Source organism: Chanodichthys erythropterus, chromosome 11, assembly GCF_024489055.1.
Source record: "Chanodichthys erythropterus isolate Z2021 chromosome 11, ASM2448905v1, whole genome shotgun sequence".
Classification (NCBI taxonomy): domain Eukaryota; kingdom Metazoa; phylum Chordata; class Actinopteri; order Cypriniformes; family Xenocyprididae; genus Chanodichthys; species Chanodichthys erythropterus.
The window spans coordinates 33,768,398-33,787,502 of NC_090231.1; the positions used below are offsets into that span (position 1 = coordinate 33,768,398).

At 36.8% G+C, this 19,105-nt stretch overlaps 1 protein-coding gene across 14 annotated transcripts in view; it reads right to left on the reverse strand.

Moving 5' to 3' along the window:
- tjp1a (tight junction protein 1a) overlaps positions 1-19,105 on the reverse strand; it is a 137,757-nt gene that overhangs the window by 19,259 nt on the left and 99,393 nt on the right. For all 14 annotated transcript variants that reach the window (XM_067399507.1, XM_067399506.1, XM_067399509.1 and 11 more), the window contains 11 exons: positions 17,369-17,672; positions 16,998-17,101; positions 13,929-14,094; positions 13,579-13,714; positions 5,367-5,497; positions 4,288-4,393; positions 3,938-4,088; positions 2,900-3,008; positions 2,111-2,330; positions 488-672; positions 70-165 (listed from right to left, as the gene is read on the reverse strand). In XM_067399507.1, coding sequence (XP_067255608.1) covers positions 70-165; positions 488-672; positions 2,111-2,330; positions 2,900-3,008; positions 3,938-4,088; positions 4,288-4,393; positions 5,367-5,497; positions 13,579-13,714; positions 13,929-14,094; positions 16,998-17,101; positions 17,369-17,672 — 1,708 coding nt within the window. The remainder of the gene's footprint in view (positions 1-69; positions 166-487; positions 673-2,110; positions 2,331-2,899; positions 3,009-3,937; positions 4,089-4,287; positions 4,394-5,366; positions 5,498-13,578; positions 13,715-13,928; positions 14,095-16,997; positions 17,102-17,368; positions 17,673-19,105) is intronic.

Consider the following 19,105-nt stretch of genomic DNA (forward strand, 5'->3'; position numbering starts at 1 on the left):
CAGGTAGGTGGATTAGAAAACTGAAGCGCTGTCTTATCAAGGGATGTGTGTTAACAAATGGACACTCACTTGCAAGCTCGAACAGGTCAGGCACCTCTCTCGCCAATTTGTCTCGTGCCACGTCTGCGATTGGCCCAAAGATCACAACAGGTCTCAGGAACCCCGCTAAAATGAGAAAAAAAAAAAAAAAAAACATCTCTGTTTAAGTTTAAACCGATCACGGAAATTTTGCTATTTTCAGATTACTTAATGACCAATATTAAAATTCTATTATGTCTAAATAAATTATGGAAGGTGATGGAAAAGGTAATTTAAATGTAAAAATGGGAGAAAATTGTATGCACAATTAAATTGTTTACAATTTTGATACAGATACATTAAAAACATTGTAATAATAAATTAAAAAAAAATCTTTATATTGGCTGATAACTGATATGAAACATATATATTGTGCATCCTTATCTAACATACATAAATTCATACATACCCTCTCGAAGAACCACCCTTTCATAAGCAGGGAACTTGGTCTGAACAGGCTGAGCTGACAAATCTTCTCTACTCTTCCGCAGGTTCCTCTTTGAACTACGTAGACCTCTGAACCTCCAGAAGTCAGCTCGGTCACCACCTGCAGTTTTGGGGAGTGTGTACTGTACGCTTGATAACTGTTCTGCCCTGAAAGGAAGATGGCAAAACAAGGTCAGCTTTAGTTAGAAGCAGTATAACGCATTACAAGTAACAGGTTATGTAACCAGATTACTTTTTACAAGTAACTAGTGAAGTAACTCAATCATTTAAATTTACAACACAATATTTGAGTCACTTTTTCAAACAAGTATTGCAAGTAGCTTGGCTTTGCATTTATTGACTGACTGACTGACTCTTCTCCCTATGCTGAAAGAAATGAGGAGTGTAAACTTGATTATTGTAGGTCTAGACTGAATGTGAGCATGCATTTACTCAGATTCGGTATTCCTAAAAATAAATAAAAACAGTGAAAAGCAAACTCAGAATACTATGCAAACCTGCGATAATTAGATATGTTAAATAACACAAATATACTTTATGAATTTAATCTCACTTTATTAAACAATGTCTTTGCTTCTGACCTTTAAAGATCCAATTCAACCATACGAATAAAAATGACTTTAGATAAAACAAACATTTTTTTTTAATGCTAAATTAAGAGTGTTGAACTTTCTTCTCCTTTGTTCTATTCTTCAACAATCCAGAAAGATCTGTTTGAGCATATATTACTTTACATTCAAAAAAACTAACGCAATTAGTTGCTTTTTAAGGAGTAACGCAATATTGTAACACATTACTTTTAAAAGTAACTTTCCCCAACACTGCGAGAGAGAGTCAAATTTCGGCATACTTCTAACCAAACTTGTATATAGTTAATCATGCATTACACTAGCTATTAAAAAAGCTTGTTAAAGTGTTAGTTCACCCGAAAATAAAAATTCTGTCATTAATTAAACAGTTCATGTGACTAGTGGTTCAACCTTAATGTTATGAAGTGATGAGAATAATTTTTGTGCACCAAAAAAACAAAATAATGACTTTATTCAACAATATCTAGTGATGGGCGATCTGAAAACACTGCTTCATGAAGCTTCGAAGCTTTATGAATCTTTTGTTTCGAATCATTGGTTGAAATTACGTATCAAACTGCCAGTCACGTGAACCACTGAAATTTCAAAACATTTATGACGTAACAAAGCCTCCTTTACTTAAATCACGTGACTTTGGCAGTTTGATACACGCTCCGAACCACTGATTCAAAAAGTAAAGCTTCAAAGCTACATAAAGCAGTGTTTTGAAGTCGCCCATCACTAGATATTGTTGAATAAAGTTGAATAAAGTTGTTATTTTGTGTCCTTTATCAGTCACATGGCTGTTTAAGTGTTGAACTGTACTGCCTGTGGTTGTTTTCAGAGATGGCCTGTGCTACATAATTTTCAACCTCTGTAGCACCAGTGCTATGTGCAAAAAAAAAAAAAAGTTAACGTACTGCCCTGGTGCTCTATATGTGATACTACTAATCTGTATACTCCAAATGTAATACAGCAGCTGTCTATATATTGCAGCTGCTTTACTGAGTAGTTACCTGTTTTTGTTGGGAATAATGCCTCTTTCCACCTCCTGGTGGTTCTTCCCAATGCGGATTGCCAGCCAGGAGCCCAGTTTTCCGTTGTAGAGGGTGTCCACCACTCTGAACACCTCTCCCTTATTAAAGCTCAGCCCGTAAGGAGACTCTTTCTCATACTCAAAGTGTGTTCTGATGTAGAAGGAGTCACCCACATCAGACTCCACTATTCGCCGGTACACTGGAGGATAGGACATGAGATGGTTAACAGGAAGTCATGTTATTTATAATAACACTAGATATATTACTTAGTATGAATAATTAAATCTTAACTAAACAATAGGGCAAGTATACAAGTATGCAATACAAAGGAGGGGCGAGTGCAGTCAGTGGAGGATTGCGGAGTGGAGCCAGGTGAAAGTATAAACAAGGCTTAAGGATCCTCAGGAAACTTCCCGGAGGGCCCAAATAAGTCTTCAAATTTAGTTATAGTTATTTAGTTACATAGTTATTTATTTAATTAGTACATAGTTAGTTATTTAATTATAACATATTAATTCAAATGTAAATAAATAAATAAATAAAGATGTACAACAATAAACTAGCATCATATGTTTGAGTTTAATCATTTTTATAACAACAGAAGTACCAGAGGTACATATTAACTTAGAACGGAGTGCTTTCGAATATTGCCTTAGCTAAAGGGGGGTCTTGGAAAGGCTGAGAACAACTTTTCTAGAAAAAAAAGCATGTAATAAGTGAACGTAGGCAAACATAAACAATACATGAAAGCCGCTTCAATCTACTCACCATCTTTCTTCTTCTGAGCCAGGATGGTGACCTCTTCACCCTTGGGAAGATCCAGCAGAAACAGCACTGCTTCCTCACGAATGATGTTTGCAAAGTCAACATTGTTAACCTACGAACAGGAGGGAGTGCAAGAAGAAAACAGGCTTTAGATCTCTGCGGTGCTGTAACCTAACAATAAACTGTTTATTGACAGTGGCAAGAGAAATACAGAGAAGCAGAGAGAGGAAAAAAGAGCAATTCCACTTTTTCTGTGTTTCTACTTAATCTTAAAAGTCACAATCTCATGGGAAAAAAAAGTCGACGTGAACCTGTAGTAACCCTTGACAAAATGGAAAGGGAAAAACAATGAGCAGGGAGTCTTGCTGTGAGGCAGAGCCTGGAATCTAAGGAGTGTGTGTTTGTGAAGCAGGGACAGGAACTTTCATACACATGTGTGTATGCACATTGTGACGACCTGCTCTGGGACTAGTGTGGGAGAGGCACAAAGCTATCTATGTTTCATTAAAATGTGCTCGGTGATAAACAAGCCTAAATGAGCCTGACTTAGACTCTCTGTATTACACATAGCAACTGACAATAGTGTAAGACCACTGGAGGCTTGAGTTAAACAATGAGCACCATTGTGCACCCGAAGGCTAAACAAAGGAAAGCTGGAAACAGAGGAGAGACAGGCACTGAGTCAGAGCAGGAGTATGTCATGATTATTTTTGCCCACAGCCACAGGGGTCACATAGTGTCTTCATATTTTCCTGAGAAAAAGTGGGATGTTACACAGTGTTACAACACAGTGATTAGTCAACAACAGATGTTCAGAGGAAAACAATAAAACACATGCTTTCTTATGACTAGATTTCTCAGATATAATTAAGCATGCTACTGTATCTGATAAATATGTGACGTTTACACAAGAAATGCCTTGGGTTGCAATTAAAAAAAAAACATCTTTTGTTAAAATCACACACACAATTTTAACTATACCTCACTGTAAAGCTCTAAAAGATGTTAAATGTACAAATAAACGTAAAATAAAATCCTCACCCTGAGAATCTGGTCTCCCTCCTCCAGGCCTTCCTTAGCAGCAGGACTGTCCTCCAGCACACCAGCCACAAATATCCCCACATCATTTCCTCCCGCCAGCCTCAATCCTACGCTTTCTCCTTTCTTAAACTTCACCAGTTTCATACTAGGCCTGGTGACACAGAGTAAAACTGGGTCAATCTTTCATGGACTTACATGGCATTGTTTGTGTTGTGTATGTCTTCAAATAACATGCACCTGTGCATCTGCATAATAATAATACAGAAAGCTTACTTGGCTAGTAAATTCAAAGTCACTAGAAAGGGCAAGTGGGAGTGTGACATGAGTACAAATTACGCAACAACACTGACCGAAGGATGCTGTCATCGTGGGCGACACTGGGCACAGGGGCATCAGAGGGGCTGACTGGCAGATCAACATCAGGTTGGCCAGGTTGTGCATACACTGGTTTTGGCTCTAAACAGACATTTCTGTTAGACTTTGAAGATGATGATGTACTTCAATAAGAATGCATTTCTTTTTTACAACAGACTCGTTGGTTATTAATCAGACCAAAAAGAACATGAAGAACCAGAGCAGGAGAGTGCAGAGAGGACAGGTTTTTATCAGTGGAAACGTGGGAGTAGGAGTGAAAAGGGCGCTTTCTCTAGGGAGGCGAGGGAAACTGTGCAAAAAAATGAGCAAGAAAATAGCACAGTACAAAAATAAAACTAAACATTGTGTTTACACACTATTTGATCACAAGTTTTGCCTTACTGTGAAATAGAGTAAAAAAGTCATGTTAAAAACAGCTATGAATTATCTGAATTGTCTACTCTGTCAAAGCAATAGTACCTGACTAGCATGTTTGCAAATCAGACTGAATGGGTCAAATCAGTGCATAAACATGCATCGTACTGTATTATTCTAGCTATTATTTTATTACAAGTAATGTAAATGTTTTAAAAATTTAGATTTTGGCATTTTACTCAATATTATGGTATTATATTTAAACAAGAAAAATATTGTAGTATTGGTTTGGTTACTTGATCATTGAGTAAGGTAAATTAAGCTTCATGTGCCTTTAACATCTACGGAGCCCTGCAAAAGAAAAGTACATCATGGCCACAGATTAACAATTTGTTCCCACGACTTACTAATACGTCAACATGTTTTACTAATTTGTTCCCTCGTTTTAAGCTAATTGTGCACACATTTTTGTCCGCATGTCATGTGCAGGGCTCCGTAAACCTCACATGGAAATGCAACATGAATTTACATTGGACTAAAAAGAAAAAAAGAAAAAAAAAAAAAAAAACACAAGAGAGGTGATTTTGTCTTCTCATTTAAGGCTGCCACACGCCATTGGACTGGGGAAATAAGACAGTGGAATAGCAGAAGACAAGACAGAAAACTGAAAAGCTGAAAGTCTGTATGTGAAAGTCCTGACCTGGCAGTGGAGGGATCTGTTTGTCCACGGGCTGGTCTATAGGCGGAGCCAGAAGTGCATCCTCAGCCATCTTAACTGGAGTGGATACAGCCGCTGGTTTAGAAATGCGCTCCTCCTCACGACTCCTGTGGCTACAGACACACAAAACAGCACACAGTCACAAACTGAGTAATCTTATCTCTGCTCATAAGCAGGGGTGTAAAGTAACAAATTACAAATACTCATATTACTGTAATTAAGTAGTTTTTATCAGAAATTGTACTTTGAGTAGTTTAAAAATGGTGTACTTTTACTTGAGTACATTTTAAGTGATGTAACTGTACTTATAATCGGCTATTTTCCTTCTGTTTGTGGACGTTACATGCTTGTTTTAATTTTATTTTTATCCATCAACGTGATTGGCTAGGGAGAGAGTAATCAGACTTGTGAATACCCTCAAATCAAATAGTACATACAAAATTTTAACCTTAGAAACCACAGCAGTAGAAGTTGCCAACTGCTGTTAATTATGGCTGCTGTGAAAGCACATCCTTCAAGATACTAACATTTAATTTTCTAATTTAAAGAAACAAGTTAAGGTAAATTTCAGATTTCTGTTATATCTACAGGGCCTGAAATTTGGCACGAGGTTGAGGGTATTGCATAGAATGTTAATAACTCCCGCAAGTGCCACATTCATAATGCGGGAATTCCCACTCCCATTTATTTACTTGAACTGCCACACACTGCCGCATCTCTCCCTCGCACATGTCCTCGTTGACTCTTGAAAAGGAGGACCAAATTCAGTTTTTTTGATACATTTCTATATAATCCGCTTTCATTTAGCAAGCGCACTTGTGCAAAAACATTTTTCAAGTTCAATATTTTAGTTCCAGATCATCGTGAAAGCTGCCAAGCAGCATATCCACCGCGGCCCCGCAAAAAAACATGTGTTTGTTTGTGTTTTGTTTGTTTGTTTTAATTTCCCCTGTGAAAATACTTCTATATTTAATGCATATTGTCATTACAAATTATATTATCAGCATAACATTTTGAGTAAATGTAGCTCTTTAAAAGGTAGGTTTTAGAACAATAAGCATTTACATTCAAACTGTAACTGATTTTTATTAAATATAAAATATATCTGATATCAAAGATTGTACTTGTTAATTAATATAAAATTATGTAATTGAGCATTTAAGTTGAATATTGACATACATGCACAATAACAGACAAATCAAATTAAAGGGTTGTGACATATCCGCTAAAGGGATTCATCTTAAAGAAAAAAAAAAACACATTTTTAATTATACAGGCCAATTAATAGATATTTAGATATTAAATATATTTAGGGATGTTTTAATGACAATACTATAATACTAAAAAATAATTAAGTTACTTATGGGGATTTTAGGGATCCCACGCCTCTCAAATCCAGTTAACCCCTGGTTACCCCTGATATTATTGGGCTTCTGGAATTTATGCAATGTTAAATGCAAAGCACTTTGGTGGCATTTCAGAAACTGTACATGTGAATTTGGTCATCATGTATGAATGTTTCTCAGAACATCAGACATTATATTTTCTTCACATGAATATGAGAGCGTCCTGAGGAGAGAAAAATGCTGAATGGAAACAAAAGAAAAGGATCATAAACATCAGTGCTTGAAAACAGCAGAGATAATGATTGCTAATTAAATAGTACCAGATGCCAGTGCTTTATGTCAGACTGCATGTTTCTCTTGCTAAAAATTAGGACAGACATATCTTTTAAAAGTGTAAATGAACTACTGCACAACTCTCAGATAAATGATTTGAGGCATCACAAACACTCTCTGTTGCACATTCAGATTTTTTGGATATGTACAGACACAAGAGAAGGACATTTGATGAGTTCAGGATCTGGACTGCCCTCAAGAACTTTTGTTACATAACTCTGGTTGGTACAGAATGACTCAGACAGGAAACATTTCAGTCCTGAAATACTAATTTTGTCTTTGTTATCATCAATTAGCATTGGCTGAATTTCTACCAGATTCTAAATTGATTCAGAACTCAGAAATGAAAATGAAAAAAAAGAGTCCTTGTTGCCTGGCAGTGTACTTCATCTTAAGTCGGATACTCACTGTACAATTATAATATGTGCAGGATTGAAATGGTGGCTAGCAAACAGAAACAATCTCTAGCATTAATTTTTGATCATGGCTTGTGTTGAAAAGAAAAACAAAAGACAAGTAGTGGTTTGTTGTTGTCCCACTAATTGCGTCATCAGCTTCTGAGCTCCTATTGGTCTTTGATTTGACGTTTGCCGTAGGAGAAGTCACACTGCAGGGCTGTGCGTCAAATCTTCTGACACTGCCAGAATTGTAAAAGGTAAAATTTGATCGTATCGGTCATTAATCATTGCGAGCAGGTCAAATTAACGATCAAAGACTTCAAATTTTGGCCTAGGATCAGAAAAATCTTTTAGATTTGTCTTAGGCCAAAATCGTACAGTGTGAACCCAGCTTTAAATCTCTGATGCCCTGGACATGCACAAATATGCACTGACACACACACACACACAAACCTACATAAATCCCAGGCTCTCCTTTGCTCTGTTGGTTTTCTCTGCACTAACACATCCAATACACACACAGGCGAAATCTCTGCTCACTGTCTGTCTGTCTCCAAACTCCTTTACACTATGCATATAAATCATCATATATATGTGTATTTTTTTTTTTTTTTGTAGATTAACACCATTTTTGTTCTTGTTGTGATTATTACCCAGCAAGAAAAGCCAATAAATCGATATTCCTACTACAAGCAGAACATATGATACTATGGCACTGCTTGTGCTTTGTTTCTTAATTATGAATAAATACAGGTAAAATTACTATGTTATGACAAAAGGCTATAAACCTAAAGACCCATTATATTACTAGGTCTGAGACAGCAAGAAATACAGAGTTCATTACAAACATGGTGAATATTATGCCACTCACAGCTTGATCCAGCTTCAAGATTTTCAGAAAAAAAATAATAATAAAAAAAGAAACAGCTACATCTTTTTCTGAAATTATGCATTCTACATTATTTTACACAAAATATATAATATACAAATATATAAAGATAAACTATTTAACTAATTATTTTATTTAGTTAGATTTCATTTGTCTTATTTTTATTTTTACTTTGCTTTTTATTCATTTTAATTAATTTAATCCATTTAACTGACAAATTTTAGGTGCATCTTTCATTCCCCGTGCAGTTTTAAATCACTTAATTCTACATAGTCTGATTATTTCTTATTTCCTTTATTATGCTTATGTAAAGCACTTTGAATTACCATGAAATGTGCTATATAAATAAACTTGCCTACCCTAAACTAAGACAACACTGAATCAACACACTTAAGTGCTCTTGAGAAACTATGTGTAGAGGAGAGAGATTAAAAAGCTGATGCCTCAGACAGAGGAGAGAAAGTGCATATCTCCATGACTTGTACTGTGAGGAAAAACCCATCTGGTGATGCAAATTTCAGAAGAAATTGTGTCGTCTCTTGTGTGCCAAGGTTAATGAACACACATGCAGGAAAATTAATTCAGACCTCTTTCTGCATAACAGCCTTGACACCCACTGGCAGTTTCCACAAACACACACACACATACATACATACATACAGAGCTAGTTGCCTCTGCGCTACCAGCTCAATATGACAAAATGCATGATGGTTTCACTACAAGCACATATTAAATGTACCACATCAAGTGCATTAAAGTGCATTTTAAAACCTAAAGCATCTATATAGAACACAAGACCCACACAATATAAAACAATAACAAAATTGCACAAAAAACACATATACAAAATATTCATGCACTCAGACTCCATCAACAAATACTATCCACTGTGTACAGAGCACAGCACTTACAGCGGGAGCATTCTGGTGAGAAAAGAGCCCGTCAGCCTGCGTAGAGACAGAGCAGTATTCAGTGGCGAGTGAGTGATGCAAGGCTCTAAAATATCAACCTGGCTCACTGACAAACATGTTCATCATCCCCCAAATACCTCTAAACCTAGCAGTCCAAGCCCAGTAAATTGCTTTTTAGACCATCAGTTTTTTTTAGTGGTGCAGAAGCAGGACCCAAGATCATTCCCATGGTGCCCAGCTCTGTTAATCATCCAGCAGTCAGTTCATATAATATGTACAATACCGGTCAAAAGTTTGGGGTTAGTACATTTTTTTTTATGTTTAATGTTTTTGAAAGAACTCTATATCTTTACAAAGGCTGCATTTATTTGATTAAAAAAAAATATATATGAGTAAAAACAGTATTATTCATAGTTTTCATGTGACGTCACACCCTTATAGGAATGCCCATCAGGAGGGCAAAACAATGCTTTCCTCCACTGCCCGCCAGTCATTTTTACCAGGTTTGTGCTAAATGCTAATTTAGTAAGACAGTGATATTAAAAGACCAAATTCAGTATACACCTTATTAGTGATGCATACTATGTACACACAAGCAGATGAACCCAGAATATAAACACAACGTGCAGTTTCTTGTTAAGCATTTTTCCAAAGAAAACCATTATAAAGAAATCGCTTAACCATTAATTTTGTTGCTTTCATATTCTGGACTCATCTGCACAGCTGTATTTATTATGCAGCTTCAATAAGGTTTATACTGAATTTGATCGTTTAATAACACCGTTTTAGTACATTAAGGGACTTTAAGTGATTGTCACGTTAAGCGTTTTAGAATGTCCCACTGTTTTTAGAAGTTGAAATACTGTATACAGAAATACTGGAATACACAAGTGCTCAAAACTTGCATTTTATTCAAGTTTTTGATTTTCTTCTTTTGAGATGGAAAATTGACAGGTCTATAATGCAGTTCTTTGCATGTTTTGCCCTCCGGGTCTCTGTGGCAGTCACGTGAATGAAAACTATGAATTGTGAAATATTTTTACAATTTATAATAACTTCTATTTTAATCATTTTAAAATGCCTTTTATTCTAGTGATGGCAAAGCTGAATTTTCAGCAGCTATTACTCTGAAGGATCATGTGACACTGAAGACTTCTAATATGCTGATTTGCGACTCAAGAAACATCTCTTATTATTATCAATGTTGAAAGCAGTTGTGCTGCTTATATTTGTGAAGTAGAAAGTTCAAAGAAACAGCATATATTTGAAATTAAATCTTTTGTAACATTATAAATGTCTTTGTCTTTACATCCTTGCTGAATAAAAGTAAACAAGTATTTCTTAAAATCAAAAAAAAAAAAAAACAGCAGCGTATGTTTAGTACTTAGTACAACATTTGACTTGACATTTGATATTCAACAGTGCTTTGATCTGCCTGCACTGACACTATTCTTTAAGAGCTGCTGTGCAGTCAAAATTATGTACCAGTTATCAATGTAAAGCTGCTTTGACACAATCTACATTGTAAAAAGCGCTACATAAATAAAGGTGACTTGACTTGTCTAGTATAAATTTGTTTAAATCTGTTACTTGGTTTTACCCAAGGTTGTTGAACAATATGAATTGTGCTATACAATTTGATATGAAAACTGAATAGACATTAGCTCTAATATTTTCATATTCAACATCATTCAGTGGAGAATGATGATTCTACTACTAGCCACTGTCCACATGTGCAAAGTTAAGGCAGATTACACACACATACACACACAAGCAATTGCTACAGCTGTGCAATTCTGAGACTTAAAAGGCAGTGTCTTGTTGAGGTGAGAGAGCTGATAATGAGGTGTAATCTGAGTTCAGATATTAAGTGAGGCGCTGCTCTAGACAGACAGGTGGAGGATGTGTGGGGACGCGAGGTGTGAAATTTCATTAAAATACAGCCTGCAGCAGTGTGGGGATGTGGGATGTAGAGAGCAGCTGCTTTAACAGCAGGAAGGATGGCATGTCCCCTGGGAAAGGATCGGCACCTTGTGGCATTGTCATCTTTTTCATCGCTGTCTCTTTAGATACTCGCAGTTCCATTACGTGCCCTTTCTTTGTTACTTCCATCTGTTTTACATACTCCACTTGTCCTCTCTCAAGATTTCCTCTGGCCCCCATCCACCACTTACAAAAATAGACCATGGTAACCACAGTGTCCACCAAAATGTACATACCTTTTATTATTACTATTATTATTTAATTAAATTAGTATGTGTTCATCAAACAGAAGTTTTCAGCATCTCTCATCCTGTCTTATTTAGGGCTGTCAATCAAATATAAATATAATTTAAGACATTTACATTATTGAGGGTGACAAATCATTAATTATATGTTACAAAAAGTGGATTTTTGTGCAAAATAAATACAATAAATTGACAGTTCTGGCCCTCCAATCATCTTCATCTGGCCCGCGGCAACCCAAATCTCCCTCCTCTTTTCCTGGCGGTGAGGCTAAATTTGGTTAGATACGTGGCCGCAGTGGCATCTGCAGCTGTACAGCTATATACGTGCTGTTCATACTACCATGTACGCTCCTCCAACTGACCTGAGAAGCGTTTTCCATGCAAATTTTTCAGCAGTTATTATGTATGTCCCGTATTTCTGTCGACAGAACCAGCAATACCAGTCATTCGTGAATTAATCATTCTTTTGTCTCGATTCTTTCTTTTCCATGAATTGGCCAAACCTGTTGCATAACAATCTGAAACAATTTGGATTCGTTCGGACCGCTCTGTCACTGAATCATCTGAAGTGGTTTCTCGGTCAGTAACAACAAATACAGAACAAACAGCGCTGTTTTCATGTGTTTCACTAGTTTACTTTGAACTACGCAGCATGGCCCAGTGGATAACGGATCAAAAAGCTTAAAGGAGCCGCGTTTATTCCCGGTCACCATTATTAAACAGCATTGCGACAACCAGTAAGAAACGTTTCAATTCGACACACACCTCTCGGTTACAAATCACAAATCACTCGATGATTAAACTAGTTTTAAATTGGATGAAACATTACCAACAAGACTGATGAGGAAAACAGGAGAAACGTGCCATGAATGAAGATAGAAGACTTTTAAATCCCAAAATCACCACTCTTACAAACATTTACTATGAATGAACTGTAGTAAATTACCATGGTTTGTGGAAATGTGGAATATTTATAATGAAAACTATGTTATAGCCATTTATATTGCAATATATATATTAGGTGGGTAGGGGAATCTATAATTAATTTCTTTGTGAAGGCGTGTATTGTTTTTACCTGTGTTTAGGTGTTTTTTATAGGCCTATAACACATATCATAATATAATACTATTTGACAGTGGTAGTAGTGAGTAGCCATGTATGGTTTTACCTGTGGTTACCAAGTCTCACTGTGAGAATATTTCCATTTTAAGCCTAATAATTAATAAAATAATTTTTACCAATAAGACAGAACCCCCCACCTTGACTTTTTGATTCGATAATCCGGCCCTCGAATGAAACTACTTGAAGAGCCCTGCCATATACCATAATTTGTTTTGTGTATAACTGCCATCTATCCAAACTTTTGTAGCTTTTACTGGTCTGTAGCATCACAGAACAGTTATCCACATACAAACACACTGATTCTTGTACTTCATTGTCTCTCTTATACAAACACACGCACACACACAAACAACACTGAAAGAAACCACCAGACCACTAGGCATCAACACTTCTCAGTGCACACGTCTACAGTGGTAGTGCACATCTATTATGTTAGCTAAGACAGCTACATGAACTCAGCTCTACTGTAGTGTCAAACTGGGTTAAGGTCAGCAGGCTCACTGCACCATGACCAACACTTACAGTCTCTCCTGACTGCAGCCAAAACAAACCAAAACAAAAATATTTCACATAAATACAAATAAATGACAAAGTGTATTTGCTAAAGCAAATGTATATCAAATGTAAGTGTGTAAATCAGACCTATCTGCTTTACTGATTATTCTGATTCATATGATTATAAATCACACTGGACGCAAGCTCAGAGGTGAGGGGAGAAGAAACCCTGAAACCTTGCCGGACGAACAACCTATTACGTTGCTTTTCTGTCATTAACCAGAATGATGTAGTCTTACTGCTATACCTAGCTATACCAGAGGACCAAATGGTATATATTAAATAAAAATGTAATTTTAATTTGTAATTAAGGAGCTCAGATGAAAAATAGTCCTTTCAAGAACTTTGCAGGATATTTGAAACTTTAGGTAGTTTTTATTTGGTTAATGTAAGCATTTCTGATTTCTCTTACCTGCCATTGCTCATCTGCTGTGGAGAGTGGCCGGAGATGTCGGAGGGCTCTGAGCGTTTGTCAGGGGAACGGGATCTACTGCGACGGGTGCGCTCATGGGAATGATCTGATGCCAGTGAATGAATTTCTGAAATGTCTGTTAAAACAAATCAAATCATGATTTTCAAGTATCAAGTTAGCCCAAGTTGACTTTCTTTATAAAAATAGAGGCAAAGATCTGACAAGAAAAAAGAAAATAAAATGGACAAGAAAGTCATGTAACCAACACAATCCAAAGTGTAAAGTCCGAATAATCATTTGACTGTAAGTCTAAACTTAACTATTTCAGATCTACATGCTTATAATCTCACCATCTCTGTCTGAATTAGCAGAGGGAATGCTATCGTCCAAATCTGGAATGTTGAGGAGTGTTGCCCTTTCGTCTCTCTGCACCACCATCTTCAGCTTGCCTTTCGATCGCTCTATAAGCTTCTTTGCGTCTATTAAAGACAGGTTCTCAGTCACTGTGCCATTGATCTATATTGAGATGAAAGAGAGAACACCATTTTCAAACACACTATGGATGCATAAGTCTATAGAACTCGTTTAAAAGTGACCTGGTCAAATTACATCACAGGTGAAGTATAAATCACTTTTGAGAAAGCCTGTACTATAAATAAAGCATTTTTTTTAATAAATAATAAAAACACACTCTCTCTCTCTCTTAGTGCTTAGCTCAGCCCTGGAGACAGCAATAGGTAAACAGATCATGTACACTAATGTTCAAAAGTTTGGGGTTGGTAAGAGATTTTATTGTATTTGAAAGAAATCTCTAATGCTCACCAAGTCTGCATTTATTTGATCAAAAATACAGTAAAACATTTTATTTGAAATAGAAATCTATTGTAACATTATAAATGTACTGACTGTCACTTGTAATCAATTTAATGCATCCTTGCAGAAAAAAAGTATGGATTTCTTTCAACACACACGTTTGTTTTTGTGAACTGTGGGGACATTCCATAGGCGTAATGGTTTTTATACTGTACAAACCGTATTTTCTATCGGCCTACACTACCCCTACCAGTAAACCTACCCATCACAGAAAACTGTGCACATTTTTACTTTCTCAAAAAAACTCAAAACTGTATGATTTATAAGCCTTTTGAAAAATGGGGACATGGGGTAATGTCCTCGTCACCCTCCCCTTGTAATACCCACGTCATACCCATGACATTATACAAATTTGATATGTCACAAAAACACGCACACGCACACGCACACGCACACACACACAAAACTTTTCAAAGGTAGTGTATATGCAGTAAAGAAAATATGCTGTCCCTGATTTTACATTCACAGAGCCTTGCAACAAAACAGCACCGCTGGCAGTGTGCTCTATGCCCTTCAGTTTCACTCCAGTGCTCTCTGCTCTGTTCCACTTAGTAAGCACTAGACTCATTTAGCTGATGAAAGTTCATAAATTAACATGGAAATGTCAAGTAATTCCCCCATTAAACAACTAATTACTTGGTAACAAATACTTTTTTATATTCTTTAAAAGGTAATTAAATTAGAATTATGCAAACTTTAAGAAAGAGGGTGAGAGAGGTTTAACAAAAATCTATTTTTGAGCAGGGCTCTGAAGTGGTTCAAGGAACGAAAACAAAATCCAGAAATGAACAAAATAACAGGAAAAAACTCCAATGAAATTCAGTTTAAAGGTTCTGAACAGAAACGCTTATTTGATATTACCATTAACCGGTTGATAATGCTATTTTATCATTCTGTTTTAAGATTTAAATTTGGCAGTCAACCAATTGAGTTCAAATAGTGAGGCCTATGCAAATGTGACGTTGATGCATCCAACGTGAGTTAAATACCCGCGCTCAGCTGTCAAGTCATCCTATGTAAGTCGCAATGCAATGTGCTGGCATTATTTGTTCGATCTCAGGAGTTTATCCAAGGATATGTCCATGGCATGTTATACCCAGCGTGTGTTTTGAAACCAGCAAATATTGCAGGTTAGGGTAGAACCACCACTATTCAAGGAATTTTTTTTTAAAAAAGTAATTTTTTTAATGATTAAACACCTTGTTGTCAAAGTTAATATTGTGGCTTTATGTATGGTCAGACACCTGTGTGTGTCATTATATTATGAACATTTTTCTCAAATCAAGCTCAAATGGAGTTACAAGGTTTTTCGCCAGCAAATGTCGGATATGTGTTTTGTCAGTTATTAGAACGGTCATGTCTGAGGCAGTAAGTGCATCGCATTTAGTTATTATCAACTTATAGGTTACAAAGGTTACTGTAGCTATATATGGGCAGCTTGTGGTAAAGAAGATGAAGTGTTTTGAATAAAGAAAACACTGTACACTGTAAAACAAAGAACCATTTTTTTTATTTACCCTTGCACTGCAAACTGTTACATGTATGGTCTGTCTCCTATGTTTCATTGTGTTTTTGGTTCAGTCCTGTGAGGTTCAGTCCTGAACCAGTCCTCACAGGACTGAACCTGAGTTGTAATCAGTAGTCATCCTATTTACCTGTTTGTTGGAAGCCATGTGTATGCAAGTGTTTGGTTTTGTTTCTCCTGAGAGTTCGTCATTAAAGTTTATTCCAATGTTGTTCTTTTTCGTCATGCGATTAATGTACACGGCCATTCCGTAACACAAACAAGCAGAGACAGGTCTTTTGAAACAAGCATTTGTGCAGGACTTCATTCACAATTGAGGTGGGTGTAGCTACTGTATGAGGTTTGCCAACAGTTTGAGGATCCACTTGAGTTATGAGGTTAAGTGACAAGCTCTTAGTATAAAGTTCAATTCAAGTTCAGGTATAAAGTATAGGCGTATTAACTGGTATTTTTTCTAATCAAACTATTTTTGGAACAATACTGTTACAGAAGGAATGATTCTGCTCAGAGTGAACCGACTTTCTTTCTTTTTTTTTCTTTTTTTTAAGTACTGATTTTGAGTGTTCTTAAAAAGGTACTGGTACCTAAAGGTGCTTTAAGCTGAAAGATTTCACTGAATCAAACATGCTATCACACTGATCTTCAGCAAACAGACAAATAATCAGTGGCCAATGTCAGATTCTTCATTTAGACAATGAGAAGGCTTTTGAGGTGCTTTTTCTGTCAATCCTTTTGCATTTTCACAGCAAGCAGTCTATATATAGGAAGACAAAAGCTGAGAGCGTGACAGATGAACTTGGAGCGGATTTCATGACTTTAAAGGGAGTCAAATGTTTTTCAAATTTTTCATCTGTCAACAACAATTTACACATCCAAACATCCTAACGGGACCAGAAATACAAAGCAGGAAAATAAAGCATTGGAAAATATTTTCAAGGCAACAACACAAATATCGGCACCCTAACCCTTCTTTTCCTAAAACCATCTTTCTTTGATTCTTTCCAAACATTGCTTCTCATACCTTCAAGACGACGTCTCCCTCTTGTATGTTGCCGTCACGGGCTGCAAGGCTCTCAGGAGAAATGTCCTTTACAAAGATGTGGCTGGCCAGACGCAGGCCATATTCTGCACACAACAGAAAATACACACACGAATGAACAATGACAGACATAATCTGACTACTGAGTAACTAACTACAGACATAATCTTACTACTGAGTAACTAACGACAGCATTGTTCTTGTTGAAAGCACCCTGTGGCTATTTATGCCAGTAGACTAATTACAGCTCTTAGCTAATGTACAACAGTCTGTATTACACCTGTTTACACATTTTAATATGTTTGCTAAGTGCTCTGGTGAAGCCATCAATAGTAATTAAGAGATTTGTCCACCTTCATTCTTGCGGGACTTGACGAGTGTGACTTTGGAAGGTCGCGGCGGGACGTTGGACGCAACTGACCGCCTATCTGAGCGCGGGGAAACACTCCTCTCACGAGAATTACTATGGTCTCGCCTTCCGGCGCTGCTGCTGGGCTCGTTTCTTCTGCTCGTGCCTCCACTCGCTCCCACTGCATGTGCTGCTGGACCTTCGTAATCATCCTCTTCAGTGTCATCCTCTTCCTCTCGCTCTGACATAGTCTCTCTGTCTCCCCCTCGACTTACTGGAATCTGCACCTTCCGCTTTCTGCGAATAGTCTGAACAGAGAATATATTAACATATTAACACGATGAATATGATATTTTTTTACATTTTAAAAGACGTTATTACAAAATATTTTTAAGCAAGAACAATAGTTAATCATAAGTTATATACTATTGTACAGGTGCTGGTCATATAATTAGAATATCATCAAAAAGTTGATTTATTTCACTAATTCCATTCAAAAAGAATTCAAAAGACGACCATTGACACCTTGCACAAGGAGGACAAGACACAGAAAGTCATTGCAAAAGAGGCTGGCTGTTCACAGAGCTCTGTGTCCAAGCACATTAATAGAGAGGTGAAGGGAAGGACAAGATGTGATAGAAAAAAAGTGTACAAGCAATAGGGATAACCGCACCCTGGAGAGGATTGTGAAACAAAACCCATTCAAAAATGTGGAGGAGATTCACAAAGAGTGGACTGCAGCCGGAGTCAGTTCTTCAAGAACCACTACGCACAGACGTATGCAAGACATGGGTTTCAGCTGTCGCATCAAGCCACTCTTGAACAACAGACAGTGTCAGAAGTGTCTCGCCTGGGCTAAAGACAAAAAGGACTGGACTGCTGCTGAGTGGTCCAAAGTTATGTTCACTGATGAAAGTAAATTTTGCATTTCCTTTGAAAATCAGGGTCCCAGAGTCTGGAGGAAGAGAGGAGAGGCACACAATGCCATATCATCTGCTGGTGTTGGTCCACTGTGTTTTCTGAGGTCCAAGGTCATAGTATTGTGAAAAGGAAGATGCGATATGCCAGACCCAACAATGCAGAAGAGCTGAAGGCCACTATCAGAGCAACCTGGGCTCTCATAACACCTGAGCAGTGCCACAGACTGATCGACTCCATGCCACGCTGCATTGTTGCAGTAATTCAGGCAAAAGGAGCCCCAATTAATTATTGAGTGATTTACATGCTCATACTTTTCAGTTGGCCAAGATTTCTAAAAATCCTTTCTTTGTATTGGTCTTAAGTAATATTCTAATTTTCTGATACTGGGATAATTTGCGATTTTCCTTAGTTGTCAGTTATAATCATCAAAAATATAAGAAATAAACATTTGAAATATATCAGTCTGTGTGTAATGAATGAATATAATATACAAGTTTCACTTTTTGAATGGAATTAGTGAAATCAACTTTTTAATGATATTCAAATTATATGACCTATATAGCACCTGTATATCTAACCATACCATCTGTATCACAGAAACACTAAAGGACTGATCATCCTCTGCAACATTTTTTTTTTTTAATTTAGTCCTAAAGGTCGATCAGATAAAAAAATAAAGAGTATCTAGAGATTGACTAACAGCTCCTGTACACACACGAAGACAAATACTCTGCAGTGTTTGACTCCCAGCATTCCTCACTGATTAATGTAAAGCTCAGTCATGATAGATCACCTACACACCCTGCCTGCCTCAAGTTCT